This window comes from Caretta caretta, chromosome 1 (genome assembly GCF_965140235.1).
Source record: "Caretta caretta isolate rCarCar2 chromosome 1, rCarCar1.hap1, whole genome shotgun sequence".
Lineage (NCBI taxonomy): Eukaryota > Metazoa > Chordata > Testudines > Cheloniidae > Caretta > Caretta caretta.
The window spans coordinates 112366536-112385620 of NC_134206.1; the positions used below are offsets into that span (position 1 = coordinate 112366536).

The window sequence follows — 19085 nt, forward strand, 5'->3', positions numbered from 1 at the left end:
GGTACTCATCACTTTTGAAAATCAACAGCATCTTTATTAGCAGTATCTTCATTCTTCCCTCCGCTATGTTGTTGGTGTTCTATCTATCTCTTCTTTCTCTGCCATTTGCTAGTAGCTACTGGATGCAGTTCTACAGAGAGCCTCCTTCACAACAGGTGCAGAATCCTTGAATGACACTTCAGTTTTAATTTGCATTTGCATCTAACACAAAGAAAAAGGGCTAGATCCTCTGGTCTGTGCAGACCAAGATTGGGAATGGGGAGGGAAAAACAGAGCCGACTTTAAAAAAAAAACGCAGCAAAAATATCATGGAAATATTTAAAAAAATGTTCAGCAAAAATTCACATTTTTAAAAAATGCTGACCCTTTTAAGCTGGCCAAAATCAGCAAATTAAAAAGAAAAGGGGGGGGGGGTTATATTGTAAAAAGTTTTCATTGACATTTTAAGAAATTATTTTTTTTCCTAACAGCTCTAGGGAGAAGCAAAATAAAGGTGGCTTCATGTCATTTTTATGCCCCCCCCATTACTATACCAATAAATGCCAGGCTGCTGACTCTGCAGAGAATTATGGATGCAAATCATGGATTCTGGGACATCAGTAAGAAAAGAGAGCCCTGTTCCTCTGTTTCCACCCTCCCCTAGACTTGCACCTTGCCTACTTTTTGAGGGGCATGAAGGAGACATGATGGTGGTTCAACCAGTGTTAACTGCCACATGGATTCCTGCCTGGAAAACCATTGGGGTAAAGTGAGTATGACCCACAGAGAAGCTGCTTCTCAGCTGATGCACAGAGCTCAAGGCGAAATGGTTCTGTGGGATTAGGTGAGAAGTGGGATTATGTCGTGACAACCTCTTTTTGAGACGTTTCCCTCACTCACTAACTTAGTTAGTCCCCAGTATGGCACAAAATGAAGGGGAGCATGAACAGAAAGAAAGAAAAGCCCAGAGTTAATATTCTGTGGCTTCTAACCTTTGGTTGAACTTTACTGTACTGGAGATGATGCATATATTTTCCTCTAGAGGGCAAACATGCTCTGCCTAGTATTGAAACTGCAACAATATTTTAGAGTAACACAACCCTATTTTTAAATGCTATGTAAAATGGTTACTTGGTTAATTTGATTTCATTTGTTTATTTAAATAAAGTTCAGTTGTAGCAGCACCCATGGTTGCTACTACAAGTTAATAGTACATTTGAAAATATAGTTTTCTGCACTACCATTTTCAGAGCAGGTTGGACAGACACCTGTCGGGGATGGTCTAGATAATACTTAGTCATGCCTTGAGGGCAGGGGACTGGACTAGAAGACCTCTTGAGGTCCCTTCCAGTGCTAGGATTCTATTACTGGCAGGGCATTCTTTCTGTTAATCCACCAGGTGGCCAAGGTTTCTTTCTAGAAGATGAGCGACCGCTATTGGAATGGGAGGGAGAGTTCAGGGGTTCACAGTATTACTTATTTCCCCAGTGGTGAAATTATGCAAAGTAATTTTTTTTTACAAGAGTACATGAAAGGGTCTGTTTTTACTGAAAAAAATTGCAAACTGCAGACTGAATTTTGTACACCTCTACACAGAACTTCAGGAAGTGGAAACTGAAAATAACTGTCAGAGAGAACAACTTGTTCATGGTTCCACAATGTATAATTTTATGCTTAAATTAGTGATTGCTGGGGCCAGGTGTACAAAGGGGGGGTAGAATATTCTATTCCTATGAATTATACCCTCTTTACGACAACACTGAAAATTCTACCCTACATATTCAACCCAGATATTCACTAATGTCCTGCTGGTCATAGGGAAGAGAAGTTTCTTGTAACATTTTAAAAAACACAAGATTTTTATTTATATATGAATCCAGAAAAATTAGGGAATTGATCATTCATAAGTCACTGGGATTTTCTAGAAGTTACTTTACTTAGCAGCCACACATCTTCCTTTGAGCTTTGTCCAAATGATTTAATGTCCTCTTGCTAAAGAAACAGTTTTTGATCAGAGAGATTTAGGACTGGCAGGAGCTCCAGAACACTTCCCTTCATATTAATGTAGTTTTTATAGTAACTGAACACAAAGGCATCCTGCCCATTTTGGTTGGCAGACAGATGATTTTGGAATTCACACTTACATTTGCCCTGCTGCAGTAATGATGAGGTAACATACAGCTGTGCATTTGCATGTCCGTTTCCAAAAAGGCAACGGATAGCTTGATCTTAAAGAGAATTAGAATAACTAGAAACATACAGATATGTGTTTGGAACCAGAGTTTAGTTGTTACACAGGAAAACTATCTCTGGAGAAGTCTTGTCTTATCGTGTGTGGTTTTAGATTTAGATCATCTTGAAAAATCTTGGCTACTATCTGTAATGAGCTCACAACTAAACTCAAGAAGTACTCAGTGCAAAGACCTAACTTATCAGCAAGAAACAAATGAGAGCTTCTATAGCCATTAATCCAGTATTGAAGGATAAAAAAAATAGAAAAATAAAAAGTAGAACTTAGTGTATAATTATTTTAATTAATAATGTTTCTCATCTGCAACATGCTGCATAAGCATTACTTACGAAGGTTTATGCTTGTTACAGCCTTCAGAAACTGTAAAATGGGGCTCAGATGGAGAGAACATGGAATATTCTTTGTATTATCTACTATATATATGTTTTTTCCCTAAGGAAACAAAAATTGGGATAAGAAAACCTGCATTCCGTACCTGAGCTAAAAAAACCAAACAAACCCAAAAACCAGCTGTGCCAAATCTGCTGGAGATGTTGTTCAAAGGCTATTTTATCCTTCAAAAATTGCAATGGGATGCTGCCAGCATCTAGGAGAATGTGGGTTTTGTGCCATGTGCTTTTAAAAACAGCAGGTCAACCAAACCAGAACCCTATGCACTTGGGCCAGAATCTTCTCTTTCTGGGGTTAACTCTCCTCTCCGAGCCTTCTGTTTGTCAGACCTATGTCCTAATATGTGCGCCAAACTCCAAAACCAAGATGGAAGAGGGCTACAGTTCAGTCCCTTTGTGTCTGAAATTATTGTTCACAAAGGCTGAGACTTATGTGATTTGGCAGAAATTAATAGGAATTGAGCATCCAAATCCATTAGATGGTTATGGAAATCTCGGCCTAAAATGTAAATCCTAAGAGGTCCCTGCAGGATCCAGGCCAGTGAAACCCCAGAAGTTCACAGGTGCTTTTCAGCTGCCTCATCTTGTAAAGTGCTAAGGCAAAATCTCGTCCCACTGAGCTCAGTGACAAAACTCCTCTTGACTTCCCTGGGGCAAGGATTTCACTCTGAGTGCCCTGTGTTGAAAATAATATCAGCGGGAATGTAAATACGCTCAGCACCTTGCAGGATCAGGCCCCATGGCGAGCTGCGTCATTCCATCTTTGCAGGATCATGTAATAGGGTACACACACAGTGCTATTCTTTCCCTTCCCGCTGCTTTTCAAACAGCAAACAACATTGTTGGGGTAATGCCCTTTTAACAGGAGATGGTTCAGAGTGGGAAGACTGGAAAGCACCACTAGTCATAGACCTGCTGAGGAGTGCACAGGTGAAACCCTGATTTACTTACAAAATGAAGCTGAATTTTGTCTAGCAATTTAGTTATGTGCCACAATGAATTCATTTTTAAGAAAAATTGTCATTTTCCCCAGTACTCCAGAGGACTGGAAAAGAGTAGTTCTTAGCTCATGCTAAATATACATGTTATTTGTATCACCATAGCATCTAGCTGCCCTAGCCATCTCTTCATCTCTCTGTGGGTAAATTAAAGAATGTCTTTTTATAATATGTCAATGGCATTTTTACTGCGTGTCTATAATGTGCACACACTAAAAATGACATCAGTCTGTTTTAAGGTGATTTTAATAGAACCTCTTTAATTTGTCTTCAGTACTATTTGGGCATGCAACAACAGGATATTCTTGGTGGGAAATATTAGAGTTAATGTTAATAGGTTAAATAATACGTATTAGAGTATAAGAGTACACATACTGTATTTCTGCAAGTGTTGCTATACATATTAGTGTCAAGGAGTGGTAGTTATCTCATATGCATATGCAGTCTGCAGATAGCAATATAAAGAAGTCAGACAGCATTTTATGAGCAGTCCAGCAGGAATACTTTCACGGCTTTAAAACATGGTTCATTTTCCTTTGTCATTACATGGAGTAATGAAATCATTTAAGCGTTAATAAAGTATGACATACTGTAGGATAATTTTTAAACACTTTTTAATGTCTCTGTGGTTATATTCTATGTGCCTCTTAATCTTCAGGCAGACCGCATTGTATATGAGTAAGTAAAAGAAAAAAAAAGTTAAATCATGGTTCTTATTGATTTTACTTTTCAGCAGCCTTAATATACTGCGCAATCAAACCTTGATGACTGCATCCCTGGTTTATTGATTTATTTGGGTATCTGAATAAAGTAAATATTAAATAATCTTTAGTATCGTTGTGGGTCATTGAGCTGTTAAATCTGAACCCATCACCCAAATAAAAATGTAGTTCAGCAACTAAATTTAGGCTAATGTACACATTGAGAGGCATTGATTGTGATCAGAAAATTTGCCCTCTATATTCAGATGACTTCATTTTCAAAATTAGCTGCATACAAAAACATATGGGGTTACCATACTGTTGCACCAAATGAATTAATTGTACTTACAGTGGCCACTACAAGTCAAAGGCCTAATAGTTTCCCCCACACAACATTCCAGTAAAACAATGATTATTTTGAACAGTTTGGTTAATCACCCCCCTTCTGCTCCTCACCGGCACAACCAAGCAGTGTGGTCACATCAAGTGCCCCCTCCATGGCCAAAGCAATAGGGAGGAGATTAGCAATAATTTGTTTGTTGTTAAATAGGAAAGAGACGTAAAGGGTAGGAACATCATGTGACCTGGGAGAATAGAGTCAGAGGCCTCTTCCTATGTTTGGTGCTGGAAAAGGGGGAATTCTCTCACTTCCTCTAAAAATATGTAAGATCAGCTATGTTTGACAACATTAGCACTGAGCATCTCTTGGAAGCCTTCTGACAGTGCAGGATATTAGCACAAAGAAAGATTACCTCCAGCACTTCCATTATCACATATGAAGCTTGCTTCTGCTGTGGACATAATGAATGGCAATTTTTAATTAAGTTGCCGATGTCTATATTGGGAGCAAGCGTCATTTCTCTTGGTGTTGTGCTCCTTTTCAGCTCTGCTCACTAGTCCTCTCTCTCTCTCTCCCCCCCCCCCACCCCCAAGCAGTGAAAGAAGTTACTGCTAAAGCCCAGTGTTTTCCCAGAGTAGAAAAATACCCTTCAAGTTTTACAAATGCTAGAAACAACATGTTATTTCCATCACTCTGGTATTTCCTGTTCCTCCAAAGAATAGGAGTTATTGAAGCAATTCATTCTCTACTTGTGTGGTATAAACAAATATTATTGGATGCAATGTTAGGCTTCACCCAACCCTTAGGCCAGTTGTCTTCAAGCTATTACTTTAGTTTGTCAGGGTAATCAGAAGGTCAAAGCAAGTAACATGACGAATGAGCTGTATTAATCTACCTGTCTGGTTCCTGCAGGGCTCTGCATTTTCTCTGATTGCCTTGTTGGGTTTTATAGATTTATGCAGTTCATTATAAAATAATGAGAGCAGATCTTAACTAGCACAGCCCTAGCTTCAGCTGCCAGTTTACACCTGGTTTCAACAGGTTTTGAAACCAAAGCCGCTACAGTAAAGGACAGGTGAGGGAGGGTTGAGTTTCTTCTAATGGGTTACGAGTCCTTTGCCTGTACATTTGCAGGAAAAGAGGGTTTTGGTGGATAATGGTGTTCACACCCCTTTACTTGAGGTGCTGTTGCTTTTCACTCTGTGATAAAGCTGTCTCAGAGCTCTTCAGTTGTCTGGACTAGGGTTCAGCAACATATTTAAAAACCTGCACGGCAAAATGCTGGAATTTTTTGTGTGTGCCAGCTTCATTCAGACCTACTCCTCCCACTCTCTGCTTTGCTTTGTGAAATACAACTGGTAAGAGAGATCTGTGCAGTCAATAAATCCCTCCCCTGCACACACAGAATCCACAAAAGGGATTTAGGGATTACAACACTCATTGTCACAATGCCTAGCTTTTAGGTGCCTAGAAACCTCACAGGAACAACGCTGTGATCCACAAAGCCTGAGTTCGGCACGGAGGCTCCCCATACCATGAATGGGGGGAGAGAGAGGGGCCTTAGAATGGGATCCACACAGCAGCACTCTAGGCACGAGCTGCCTAAACTATCCAATGAAAGATGTCAACAAGAGGGGTGTGTCCTGAACAGCGAGCACCCCTCTTGGAGTTTGGCACCTCAGTCCAGGCTGGAGGGAAGAACTTATTTCTGCTTGTGAGTCCCACACCAGGGGAAGTCAGGCATTCAGCTGCCTAAGTCATGTGCAGGGCCCAGTCCAGTAGGTGTGCTCAAAGTCTTGCTAATTCTACACAAAGCAGGGGGAGGAGGCCCCCTCTGAAAACCTTTAGCCTGGTGGTTCAGATACTCACCTAGGATGTAGGAGACCCCGGGCTCAAGTACCCCTTCTGCCTGATGAATAGAAGATGGATTTGAACAGGAATCAGCCAGCTCGCAGGTAAATGATCTAACCACTAGGCTATGGGATAGTCAGAGGCGGGGCTTCCTCAATCTCTCCTGTAGAAGCTGTTCCACTTCAATTATATAATTAAATAGGCCAGAGATAGTGTTCGAATGATTCTATATCCCAGTGGTCTCAGCACTCACCTGAGGGGTAGCAGATCCCTGTTCAACTCATTTCTCCTCATCAGGCGGGGGGGCTTGAATTGGGGCTCTCCCACATCCCCACATGAGTACCCTAACCATTGGGCTACAGGTTATAAGGGAAGTTGTCCTCCTCTGAGCTATTTTGTGTGAACTCACCAAGGGGCCCAGTCTGATAGGCAGCCTCTGAGCATACCTACCGGAGTGGGCCCCACGTGCCATTTAGGTGGCCAAACACCTACCTTCCCCAATGTGCGTATCACTCTGGGTCAGAGGCAGGAGATGGGTGCCTGGACACCTCGAGGAAGGCAACAGAGTACATGCTCAGAGGCAGAAATATAGGCAGTAGGGAACTTGTATTGCAAAAACATAGGTGCTGAGGGACTTTAGGCACCTACAGGGTTAGATGGCAGCTGAACAGGTGTTTTGTGGCTTGCAGTGGTGCCTAAAATGGGATTTAGGTGCCTAGTACTTTTGTGGATCCCACTCATAGTCCTGAATTTAGCAATGGCATACATCAGTAGCCTTCAAGTGGTTATTTGCTGCTTGAAAGCATGCCCCTCCCTGCCAGCCGGTGGATATTCCTCTGAGGCTTTCCCTTTGTGTTATCACTGAGGAGATTTTTGCATCAAGAAAATGTAGTAAATTTGTGTAGTGAATATATTTGAGAAAATCACAATCATTTTGCAGATATTCATGAACAGAAAAAGAGGCAAATATTTATTCACTGTGAATTATGAGCTCAGCTCTAGATTTTCTCTTTCATATCACTACTGTCTTTTCTTCAATTTAGTTAGTTAGTTAGTTTATGAGAAAAGTTAGCGCTTTGGGGTCCCATAGTATGAAAAATTGAGTGGTATATTTAAAGATCCTATTTTATTTTCTCTGTTTTCTCTATGGCAAAAGACTCTTAAAATCTTTAAAAGTAAGGCATTGTATTTTAAAATAAACTACCAAATACTTTGTTAATTCTAAAATTAATTGGATTAGATTTTATACGTGGGGAAATAGTGGCCATACTGTTCTCAGAAGAGTATGTTATTCATCTGACCTCTGTGTGGAAGAAGGCAGTAGGGAGGAAAAAAAAGGTATTAAGTGATTGAGATGCTGGTCTGTCAAAGGAGGCCATTGGGTCAGAGAAAAATAAATTATCCGTGCACAGCCTAGAGGTAGAGCAGGCAAGGGAAATGTAACCCTTTGCAACAGATTTCTGAGCAAATACAGATTGGAAAGCAGACGGCATTGCAGTGCACTTTGACTGGTCACCTAACATGTTCCTTTGGCAGTGGGGGATGATATTATGATGGCACAGTTTTTCTGGCTTAGATACTTTCATTAATATTTTTTCTCCTTGCAGGACCCTAGACCTTTGTACACTAGAAGGTGTCAGTTTTATTCAAGTGGAATAGGATTCTTATACGATGCCTACCAGACAGAGGTAAACAAAACGATATCATAGCTCATTCATTTCCTTTGTGATGTTCTGAGGGGTTCATTAGAAGCCCAAATGTTCTTTTTTTTTCCCTAATAGCACCCTCAATAATTTATTTCTCAGAAGATCTTTTTGAGTTGACTATAATATTTATATCACATATAGCCATTCCATCTTTATTACATAATCCTCTGAGGAGGTTTTGCTGCCTGGACTATTGTAGTAAATATCTAAATTAATAAATTTGCATTAGCCAGAAAACTTCAAATCTCTACTGTAATCATCTAATATAAGCCAAGAATGTCCATATTCTGTATTCAGCTTCCCTTTATTATCTCAACCATATTAAAATGGCAGGAAGAATAACCGTGCCCAAATAGATTGCCTCCTGAAAAATCTAGACTTAGTTTTTTTCCCACCTATGTTCCTTAGTATTGCTATTCATTCTGTGTTTTTTCCCTCAAATGTGGGATTCCAAACTGGTGGTAGCAAGAAGGAAATAAAGCAGAGCAGAACTGAAAATAGACACAGTACTAGGGTTTACAGGAAGCCAGATATCCACAATCACAGTTCTTTCCACAGCTCTGAATAAGCTTATGGGAAATGTTACTGTTAATAATATTAGACAAGTCAAGTCAAGTCTTTTACAAGTGTAAATGAGTAATGCAGTTGGAATCAGAGCATTCCGTAGTTTATTTAAGAAAATATATTAAAGGAATATTTTACTGATCTTCTTGCTGACCTATGTAAATAAGACATAGGACCTGTGTCAGCATCTTTTCCCATAATTTTAATTCCCTCTTCTCCCCACAAAATAAAAAATACCAGTGATATGTCTACCAAGTAAACAGAACTATTTCTCTGCTAAAGTGAAGTTGATTAAGCTTCCCTGTGGATTTTCTCGAGCAGACCACTTGATTCTAAAAAGCATCAGAGATATTAGCCAATGTCTTGAGCTCCTAGGAATGTATAAATTTGACCAGCTTTGAGATCTTTGCCCTCTTCTGGCAAAAAAAAGTAATATGGGTTTATAGCATGTTTAGTTTAATGCCCTTGTAATAAATTCTTGTCTGGTTGTCCACTGACATGTTTTTTCCAATTGAATTGATCTGGATTTCTGTACACTAATCCAGAGATATTGATCCACAGCTGTCAAGTTTAGCTTTTGTTTTTTTTATTTTAGCCAACTGGTTACCAGCTGGCATGACCCATGTTCCATGCAAATTTCTCACCAAGAAGGCAGATTATTTGCTTGATGCAATTCTCCTGAGCACAAGTTTCCTTAGAAAAGCCATTGATAGCGTGCAAGTGATACATAACTGGTGGAGTTTTCTCGTTTCATTTTCTTCCTTTGGCAGAAACAGATGGAATTTGATTTTCTTGCAATTACTCTGATGTGAGAACATCTCTTAAATTGGTGTTGAGGGCATGGAGAGGCACAACCAGGCAAAACATGAAAAAGATAATAATCTAATCTCTGAAATGAAGGAATGGGACTTGACATGCAGAATAACCACAAGTGGCACATGATTTAATGCCTGATTCTGTCCCTTTTGCTCACATTGAGTATTTATTTGTTTGGATTTATTCACTACTCTCATAAAAAGGAATGCCTGTTCTTGGCACTCCAAGCACATTTTAGAAATGCAGTTTTAAAATAGACAACTCCTGTAACTGTCTCATCCAATAATTAGCATATATCATAACACAGAAGCTGATATCTTCCTCTAATATACACCCAAACTCTTTCAGACAGGGCAAATGTAAGGGCCTTGCAGCATGCCTTGAATGTTGACAAACTAGGACAATTTCAAACCAAGAGTGAGTCCCAAAGCCACGGGGTGATTGCAGAGAGTGGCCTCCCAGGTACCACAACTCTCTTGTACAAATGGGGCATCAACTCTGGAGTCCCTCCTGATCTCGACTCTGGCAGCATGGCATAAGGAGAGAGGTAGTCTTTGAGATACATAGGTCCCAGGCCAACACAAACATATATGATAGGATAAAACCAACCAGCAGCTTAAATTTTACCTAGTTGCCAATAGGTAGCCAGCACACATCCAAAAGCACTCATGTCATGTGGTGCCAGGTAGATGCCCTCTGTAACAAGCAAGTGGCTAAGTTCTGCACAAACTTTAGTTTACAGATAGATGTAAGATGCTGCCACATGTCATGCAGTATAGTGGCACTTGATTAGACTGCAGTAGTTACTGAAACTAGTGGGTCTCCTCGTAAAGTAAGTTACTATTCAGTGTGAGGAAGTGTAGCAGAATCAGGCCCTTGGTGATTTATGCCTTCAGTTCAGGAAAGCACTTATGCACGTACTGAAGTCCCATTGACTTGAAGTAAAAAAGACAGAGGTAAACAAAACACACCATAACTCAGTGGGCTTGTGATGGAGTAAGATATAGCTGTATCAAATTGTGAATTCCTTTATGCATTGCAGCTTCCATCTTGGATTGTAACCTTCATTGTGACCTTCATTTCATAGTGTAACCTCCACTTTGGATTAGAGCATCCATTTTGTATTACAGACTGAACACATGTATACCTTGCCCAGGGCAGAGTTATTGTGATATATACGAGACACACATCTTACCCAGCAAAGAGGCTTGACACCTGGTTGAATGAGTGTGATAGTTCAGTTAGCACAGAGCAATCAACCTTTGATTGTCTGTCAACTACTAGGTTTCAGAGGAACAGCCGTGTTAGTCTGTATTCGCAAAAAGAAAAGGAGTACTTGTGGCACCTTAGAGACTAACCAATTTATTTGAGCATAAGCTTTCGTGAGCTACAGCTCACTTCATCGGATGCATGATGAACTGAAATGCTGACCAGATCTCAGGCTTTCGATTATTTTGCAAAGATTTCTAATTCTCTAGTGGTTTCTTATGAGTAAAGTCCTGTGGTTAAGAAATTCCTTTGCTAAGCCTGTATTCCATACTTGCCTGCCACATTTTTCCTGAAGGGGTTAACCCACAGAAACCCTCAAAGTGCCCACAGGAAGGTGGAACTCTGAGGGGGAATGTATAAGCAAATGTGGGAGCAGGGGGCTCAAGAGGGCTGAGGCGTTGGCTTCAGGGTCTAAGGCAGACAGTCTGTGGGACCCCACATCCCAAAGAAGGGGAGCAGCCATGAAGTCTGCCCCTGGGAGTGGGTCCCAGAGACCCAGAGGTGGGAACAGTGACCAAGCTCTTTCCAGACTCAGGTGGCTTAGCAGCATGTGAGATCCAGTGGATGGGTCCACACAAACCAGTCCTCGCAAAGTGGGACTAGGCCAGGTTGTGACAGGACTCATCGAGCAAACTCATTGACTTCAATGGGATGTAGGTTCATACTTAAAGTGAAGCATGTGCTTAAGTACTTTGCTGAGTCTGGGACCTATATCATGTTATGATGTTCTCTCAGTTAGCTTGTATCCATTGTATGGTGTCTTGGCCTACGCCAAAGGCACGCTGCTTTTCTTTTTCTTTTCTTCACTAGCCTCATCAGTTGTGGGCCCTGCACAAAATCCATTGGTTTCAGTAGGAGTAAGATATTACTTAATGTGAGCTAGGGTGGTAGAATCAGATCCTAAACCATGTGCTAAACCATTTGTGTTTGCTCTGCATATCAAGTCCTACATCTGCATTTCAGTGACCACACTTCAGTAACCTTTTTCAAGTTTTGGCTGTTGTGCCTTGACCTCCTCTTAGCACCAATTTAAGAGATATTCTTGCATTTATTGTGAGGGAAAAACATCAAATTCCATCTGTTTCTGTCACCGACTTTCTTTGTTCTCTCCTTAGTCTTTGTGAAGCCCCCTCCATTTTCTTCCTCCCCCATCTTCTCTGATTTTTTTAATTTGAGCTGTTCATGTCTTCCAGAGTCACCATATTCTCTCATGGAATAATACCTTATTGGATGGGCATGTGTGACAGAGGTCATTTCACAAGTGCTTTTCAAAGGCAGCAATTTATTCCTAAGCATGTTGCTACCATCTCTTTCATGAGGAGAAAGGCTCCATTCACTAGTAAATGCTTTTTTCATGGTACAAACAGAACCTTTCTGAATGGTCTTTAAGAAAGAAGGTAGCAATATTGTATTTTCCATACCATTAGCCAGTTTAACACTGACAGCAGTTCCAATATTTTGAAATTCTATTAATAAAGCTAAAGACCGCAAAAAGAAACTTGCCTATAAAATATTACAGTGAGCCTGCTATGTCAAATAGAAATGATGTATGCATATTACATTGTAAGGGTCATTAAAATGATCTCTTGTCTGAATAGAGGGTGACTTGCATATGTCTGCATTTATATGTCTGTTCTCTAGAGTCCATAGTCTCACAAATGTATTCCAGAGCTTGCTGGAAATGGTACTCATTTGCTTAATTGCTTGGACTTTTTTCCTATTATATTTTGTTTTTTGTTCTAATTTTTTTTTATTCTGGTGTAATAAAAACTGAAGGGGAAAGGAGTGAGACTTCAGGAGACGCAGAGGGTTCTAATAGGTAGACAGAAAGACTTAATATAATTTACTAGAGAATATTATTATTCATATCTCTGGCAGCAGAAGGGGGTCTTAGTGTAAATGAGAATCAGGCCCATGATATCACGTTTAGATTACAAAAAATAAAAATGGTGAACAGATTTGATCAAACAAGTTCATGACAGCAAAGCCTTATAACTTCTGGGGGAAAATATTTTCAGTATTTTTATGGTGCTTTAAACAAAAATGCAAGAACTTTTTCTGGAGTTATATGTGTTTGAATGCTGAAGACACTCTGGCATCAGGTCATTTGTACAGTTACTCTCCAGTTTCCAATCCAAAAGGAATGTTTAGATACTTATCAGTTATTGTATAATGCTGTAGTCCTACTGTGGCCTCTTTGCCTGCTTCCTCCCCTTTGGGTGAATGACAATTTTTGTACCAGTACAAGCACCTGAGAGTAAACCAAATGTGTTACTTCTATGTGGTCAGTGGGATGAATTGCAAAATGGTGGCCAGGTCCTGTAGCTACAGTACTTAGACTAAAGAATGGTCCCTTCTCTTATTCCCAGGTAACGTGTTACACCTTAAACAGCAAGTGCCAGCTGAGAGTAAAGAGCAATACATGCTATTGCTGTGACCTGTACAATTGTGAAAAGTAAGTACATGTAAGCAATACACATCTGCTCTATCAGAATGTTTGTTTGTTTGTACAGTATGTGTATTCTAGAGTACAGACCCTTTGCATTTAGGCCAGTATCCCAGGAATCAGCACACAGCTGGCTAGCAGGTGATAACCCTGTGTGAAGGCACAGGAATACTCCACGCCCCAAACTGCAGAGCCAGTGCATGGCCAAAAGCCGCAATAGCACCCACACTGCCTGCAGCACCATTCTGAGAGGAAATGGGCCAATGGATTCACATAATACAAATATGGCATTCAGCCGCACAGTAGTTCCCTATGGTGAGGTCTGTACTGCACCAGAGTGTGCACTTCCCAGATCCTGTTCTCCCCTCCCCACAGACTTGTAGGATAAACTGTCTTTGGGGGCCCTGCTCACATAGTTTGCCCCTCAGTGCTCTTATTATTTTAGTAGGTTTTCTTTAAAAATTGTCCGTAGGATTTTGTTATGTGGCCACCAAAATAAATAAAGCACAACCTTGTAAAGATTCTTTGGGGAGCTTGCATTACAATTTTCAAAATTTTTCATGTGTTCACTGATCTCTGGGAAGCAAAATTAAAGGAAATATCATTTCCATGTCAAAACTTTACATCATAGGCGGGGCCTTGGTGTTTTCACAAGCATTTATGTGCTCAAGGGATTTTACTCAATGGCCATGAAGATAGGTATGGTATAAAGGAGAATGTTGATCCTATTTCCTAAAGATTTCCACTTTAAGTCAATCTTACCAAAACAGAGGCTGAGAAGATATAACAGTGGAAGTGCCTGAATATGCTAGTCAAGTAACAGTAGGTGACTACATCGGCCCTTAGAGAGAGGCTAGTGCAGATGGGCTCAGAATCGTGGTGCAGCAGGCTGACGTGGCCTCCCCTACCTGCCAGATAACACAATTGCCAAACAAAATAAACACGAGATTTATTTCCAGACTGAAGTCCCTTCCCAGTGCCTTCCTTATTGCACATGTGTACATCAGTACCATTGCAAGCAGCATCATTGACATAAAACACAAGAACAACCATACTGGGTCAGACCAACGGTCCATCTAGCCCAGTATCTGATCTTCTGACAGTGGCCCATGTCAGACGCTTCAGAGGGAACGAACAGAACATGGCAATTATTGAGTGATCCATCCCCTGTTGTCCATACGGAAGCTGTTCCATACCCTTCATCATTTTTGTTGCCCTTCTCGATACCTTTTCCAGTTCTAACGTATCTTTTTTGAGATGGGATAACTAGAACTGCATGCAGTATTTAAGGTATCAGGGTACCATGAATTTGTATAGAATCAGAGGGTTAGGAAGGACCACAAGGGTCATCTAATGGCATTATGATATTTACTTTCTTACTGTCTATCCCTTTCCTAATGGTTCCAAACATTCTGTTAGTTTTTTGAACTGTCGCTGCACATTGAGTGGATGTTTTCAGAGAACTATCCACAATGACTCCAAGATCTCTTTCTTGAGAGGTAACAACTAATTTAGATCCCATCATTTTGCAACAGTTTATGTTTTCCAATAGGCATTATTCTGCATTTATCAACACTTAATTTAATCTGCCATTTTGTTGGCCAGTCACTGAGTTTTGTGAGATCTCTTTGTAACTCCTTGCAGTCTGCTTCGGACGTAACTATCCTAAATAATTTTGTATCATCTGCAAATTTTGTCAGCTCACCATTCATCCCTTTTTCCAGATCACTTATGAATATGTTGAACAGCACTGGTCCCAGGACAGATCCTTGGGGGACACCACTATTTACCTCTCTCCATTCTGAAAACTGACCATTTATTCCTCCCCTTTGTTTCCTTTCTTTTAACCAAATACAGATCCATGAGAGGACCTTCCCTCTTATCCCATGACTACTTACTTTCCTTAAAAGTCTTGGTGAAAGACCTTGTCAAAGGCTTTCTGAAAGTCCAAGTACACTATATCCACTGGATCTCCCTTGTCCACATGTTTGTTGACCCCCACAAAGAATTCTAATAGACTGGTGAGGCATGATTTCCCTTTACAAAATCCATGTTGACCTTCCCCAACAAGTCATGTTCATTTGTGTCTCTGATAATTGTGTTCTTTACTATAGTTTCAACCAATGTGCTTGGTACTAAAGTTAGGCTTAACGATCTGTAATTGCCAGGATCGCTTCTGGAGCCTTTTTAAAAAATTGGTGTCACGTGAGTTATTCTCCAAGTCACCTGACATGGAAGCTGATTTCAGCGATAGGTTATATACCTAATTTCGTAGTTCTGCAATTTCACATCTTAGTTCTTTCAGAACTCCTGGGTGAATCTCATCTGGTTCTGATGACACATATTACTGTTAAATCTATCAATTTGTTCCTAAATCTCCTCTGTTGACACCAAATCTGGGACAGTTCCTCAGATTTGTCACCTAAAAGAATGGTTCAGGTGTGGGAATCTCCCTCACATCCTCTGCAGTGAAGATCGATGCAGAGAATTCATTTAGCTTGTCTGCAATGGCCTTGTCTTCCTTGAGTGTTCCTTCAGCACTTCAGTTGTCCAGTGGCCCCACCAATTGTTGGGCAGGTTTCCTGCTTCTAACACACTTACATTTTTTCCTGTTGGTTTTTGGGAACCAAAACTGCCTGGGTCAGTAGAGTGCTAGGAGAATGACATTGGTTCTGTCACAACATGTCATTCTCAGGACCTTGGGAACCCGGGGAATGGGAGGAAAGGAGTATCCGAAACTGCTCATCCATGGCAGTAGGAGAGCATGTTGTGTAAGGAGCAGGAAACTTTCAGGAAAATCTCCTGCGGTGGGGTGGGGAGGGAATGTGGGGAGGGGTGGGATGCTGGCTCTTGTGCTCTCTGTGTACCAGCAGGAAAGTGCAAGTTCACATTTTAGTGTTACACACCCTAGATTGACCTCCTGAACCCCCCACCCTCCTGGCTCACATCAGCGCTCGCATTTTTTGTTTTTACCCATGCCTGCAACCCTGAATGACCCAGCCCATTTCAAACCTAGGTTGCCACATACGGGAATTCCAAAAGTCATACAAGTTTGGGAGAAGGAGGTTTTCAGTGAAACTGGCAGAGAAACGGACAAGTATCTTTTGCTTCTGCAAAAAAACAAAAAAACATTTTGTCAAGCCTTACTTCCCTGAAGGATTAAAGTGAAGTTTGGGACTAGAGAGAGGTAGGAGTTTCCCCAGAATGCAAGAGCAATGGATGAGTTTCTGGGGTTCAGATTTATGGAACCAATTTGACAAAGTCAAAGCCTGGATGAATGCTTTTCTTTCCTTGCCTACGAGATGCTAAATCGAACTGCCATGGTATGTCTGCTACTGATCAGGTTAGTGCCATCTGTACTTTTGTAATTTTTGTGGAAGCAATTTATTCACTCATCCTAGTGTGTGTGTTTTATTTATAGATTCATAGATTCATAGATATTTAGGTCAGAAGGGACCATTATGATCATCTAGTCTGACCTCCTGCACAACACAGGCCACAGAATTTCACGCACCACTCCTACAAAAAAACCTCACACCTATATCTGTGCTATTGAAGTCCTCAAATTGTAGTTTAAAGACTTAAAGGAGCAGAGAATGCTCCAGCAAGTGACCCGTGCCCCATGCTACAGAGGAAGGTGAAAAACCTCCAGGGCCTCTTCCAATCCGCCCTGGAGGAAAATTCCTTCCCGACCCCAAATATGGCGATCAGCTAAACCCTGAGCATATGCCCTCATCAGCCAGATACTACAGAAAATTCTTTCCTGGGTAACTCGGATCTTACCCCATCTAATAGCCCATCACAGACCATTGGGCCTATTTACCATGAATATTTAATTACCAAAACCATGTTATCCCATCATACCATCTCCTCCATAAACTTATCGAGTTTAATTTTAAAGCCAGATAGATCTTTTGCCCCCATTGCTTCCCTTGGAAGGCTATTCCAAAACTTCACTCCTCTGATGGTTAAAAACCTTCATCTAATTTCTAGTCTAAATTTCCTAGTGGCCAGTTTATATCCATTTGTTCTTGTGTCCACATTGGTACTGAGCTTAAATAATTCCTCTCCCTCTCCGGTATTTATACCTCTGATATATTTATAGAGAGCAATCATATCTCCCCTCAACGTTCTTTTAGTTAGGCTAAACAAGCCAAGCTCCCTGAGTCTCCTTTCATAAGACAAGTTTTCCATTCCTCGGATCATCCTAGTAGCCCTTCTCTGTACCTGTTCCAGTTTGAATTCATCCTTCTTAAACATGGGAGACCAGAACTGCACACAGTATTCCACGTGAGGTCTCACCAGTGCCTTATATAACGGTACTAAATCCTTCTTATCCCTACTGGAAATACCTCTCCTTATGCATCCCAAGACTGCATTAGCTTTTTTCACAGCCATATCACATTGGCGCCTCATAGTCATCCCATGATCAACCAATATTCCAAGGTCCTTTTCCTCCTCTGTTACTTCTAATTCTAATCCCTAGCTTATAACTGACATTTAACTTCAGTTGTAGGGTTTTCAGGAAGTGGTTTGGCTTGGTTAGAGAGGCGAGAAATAAGAGGGTAACAATAGAGGTGCACAAAATAATGCATGGCATAGCAAAGGTAAAGCAGACCCTCCTGTTTATCCTTTTTTATAGTATAAGAACAAAGGGAAATCCATCTGAATTGAAAAGTGATACATTGAAACTGGGAATATTTTCTTAACAAGACATAATTAATGGTGAATCTCACTGCTGCAAGGTAACATTGACTCCAAGAGTTTAGCTGGGTACAACACAGAACTGATCCTTAAATGGATAAATAGAACATCCAAAGTTATCGGATAGAGTGAAAAATATAAGGGATTGAAGGTTAACCCTTTTGCTTCTTGGCATGAACCGCTAACTGACAGAGGCTTGGAAGAAACTCCCCTGTAGGCAGTCCATGGAGCCTGTACATTATGGGGCTTCTTGCATCTTCCTCTGAAGCACCTGATACTGGTCACTGTCCAAGACAGGATATGATTTTATTATGTATTTATATGGTGATAGCGCCGAGAGACTCCAGCCAAGATCAAGGCCCCATTGGCTAATCAATGAACAAACATAGACTGAGAGACTATCTCTGCCCTAAAGGCTTTAGCGGTTTTGTCTGTGTAGATTGTACAAGGTGTGAGGGAAAACAGGCACAGAGAGGTGAAGGCTAGATTCACAAAGGTGCTTAGGCACTTGTGTTCAACATTTAGGCACCACGGATATTCTCAAAGCCATGGCTCAGCTGCCATCTCATCCCAAAGTCCCCAAAGCCCCTACATTTCTGCCAGCAGGCACGTGCAAAGCCATTTTAGTCCCAATGCTCAGACGATGCCTAGGGGCTAGGGCTTTGCACAGAGGCCAGTCTGTGGGGGGTGCAGGGGGGGGTGTCCCAGAACGCCCAATAGGCTGGTGGTTCAGAAACTCACCTGGAGGTGGAACATCTCAGGTCAGATCCCTGCTTGAGAGCAGGAACCCAGGACTCTCACCTCCCAGGTGAGTGCTCTGACTGCTGGGGCGCTGGATATTCTGGAGCGGGTCTCTCAGGCTCTCCTGTTGGGACTGCTCCACTTTGTAGAATCAATTAAATATTTACTGAAGCAGGGATTTAAGCCTCCCACCCCCAGGGGAGTGCCCTAGCCACCAGGCCATAGAGACAATCTTTCTCTAACCCAGTGACGAGGGATGCCATTAGGCAGCAGAGCGCCTAAGTACCTTTGTGAATGTGACCAGTGCTAGGGGGACCACTGGCTTTATCT

At 41.2% G+C, this 19085-nt stretch overlaps 1 protein-coding gene across 12 annotated transcripts in view; it reads left to right on the top strand.

Annotated features, from left to right (window-relative positions):
• The window catches only part of TMEM255B (transmembrane protein 255B), a 110111-nt gene that overhangs the window by 67989 nt on the left and 23037 nt on the right, over positions 1 to 19085 (top strand). For 11 of the 12 annotated variants that reach the window (XR_007357466.2, XM_048856176.2, XM_048856129.2 and 8 more), the window contains 2 exons: positions 8117 to 8197; positions 13234 to 13319. Coding sequence is in view for 11 of the 12 variants with exons in the window: in XM_048856176.2 (XP_048712133.2) it covers positions 8117 to 8197; positions 13234 to 13319 (167 nt within the window). In the remaining variant the exon portion in view is untranslated. The remainder of the gene's footprint in view (positions 1 to 8116; positions 8198 to 13233; positions 13320 to 19085) is intronic. The other variant, XM_048856139.2, reaches the window with a different exon arrangement.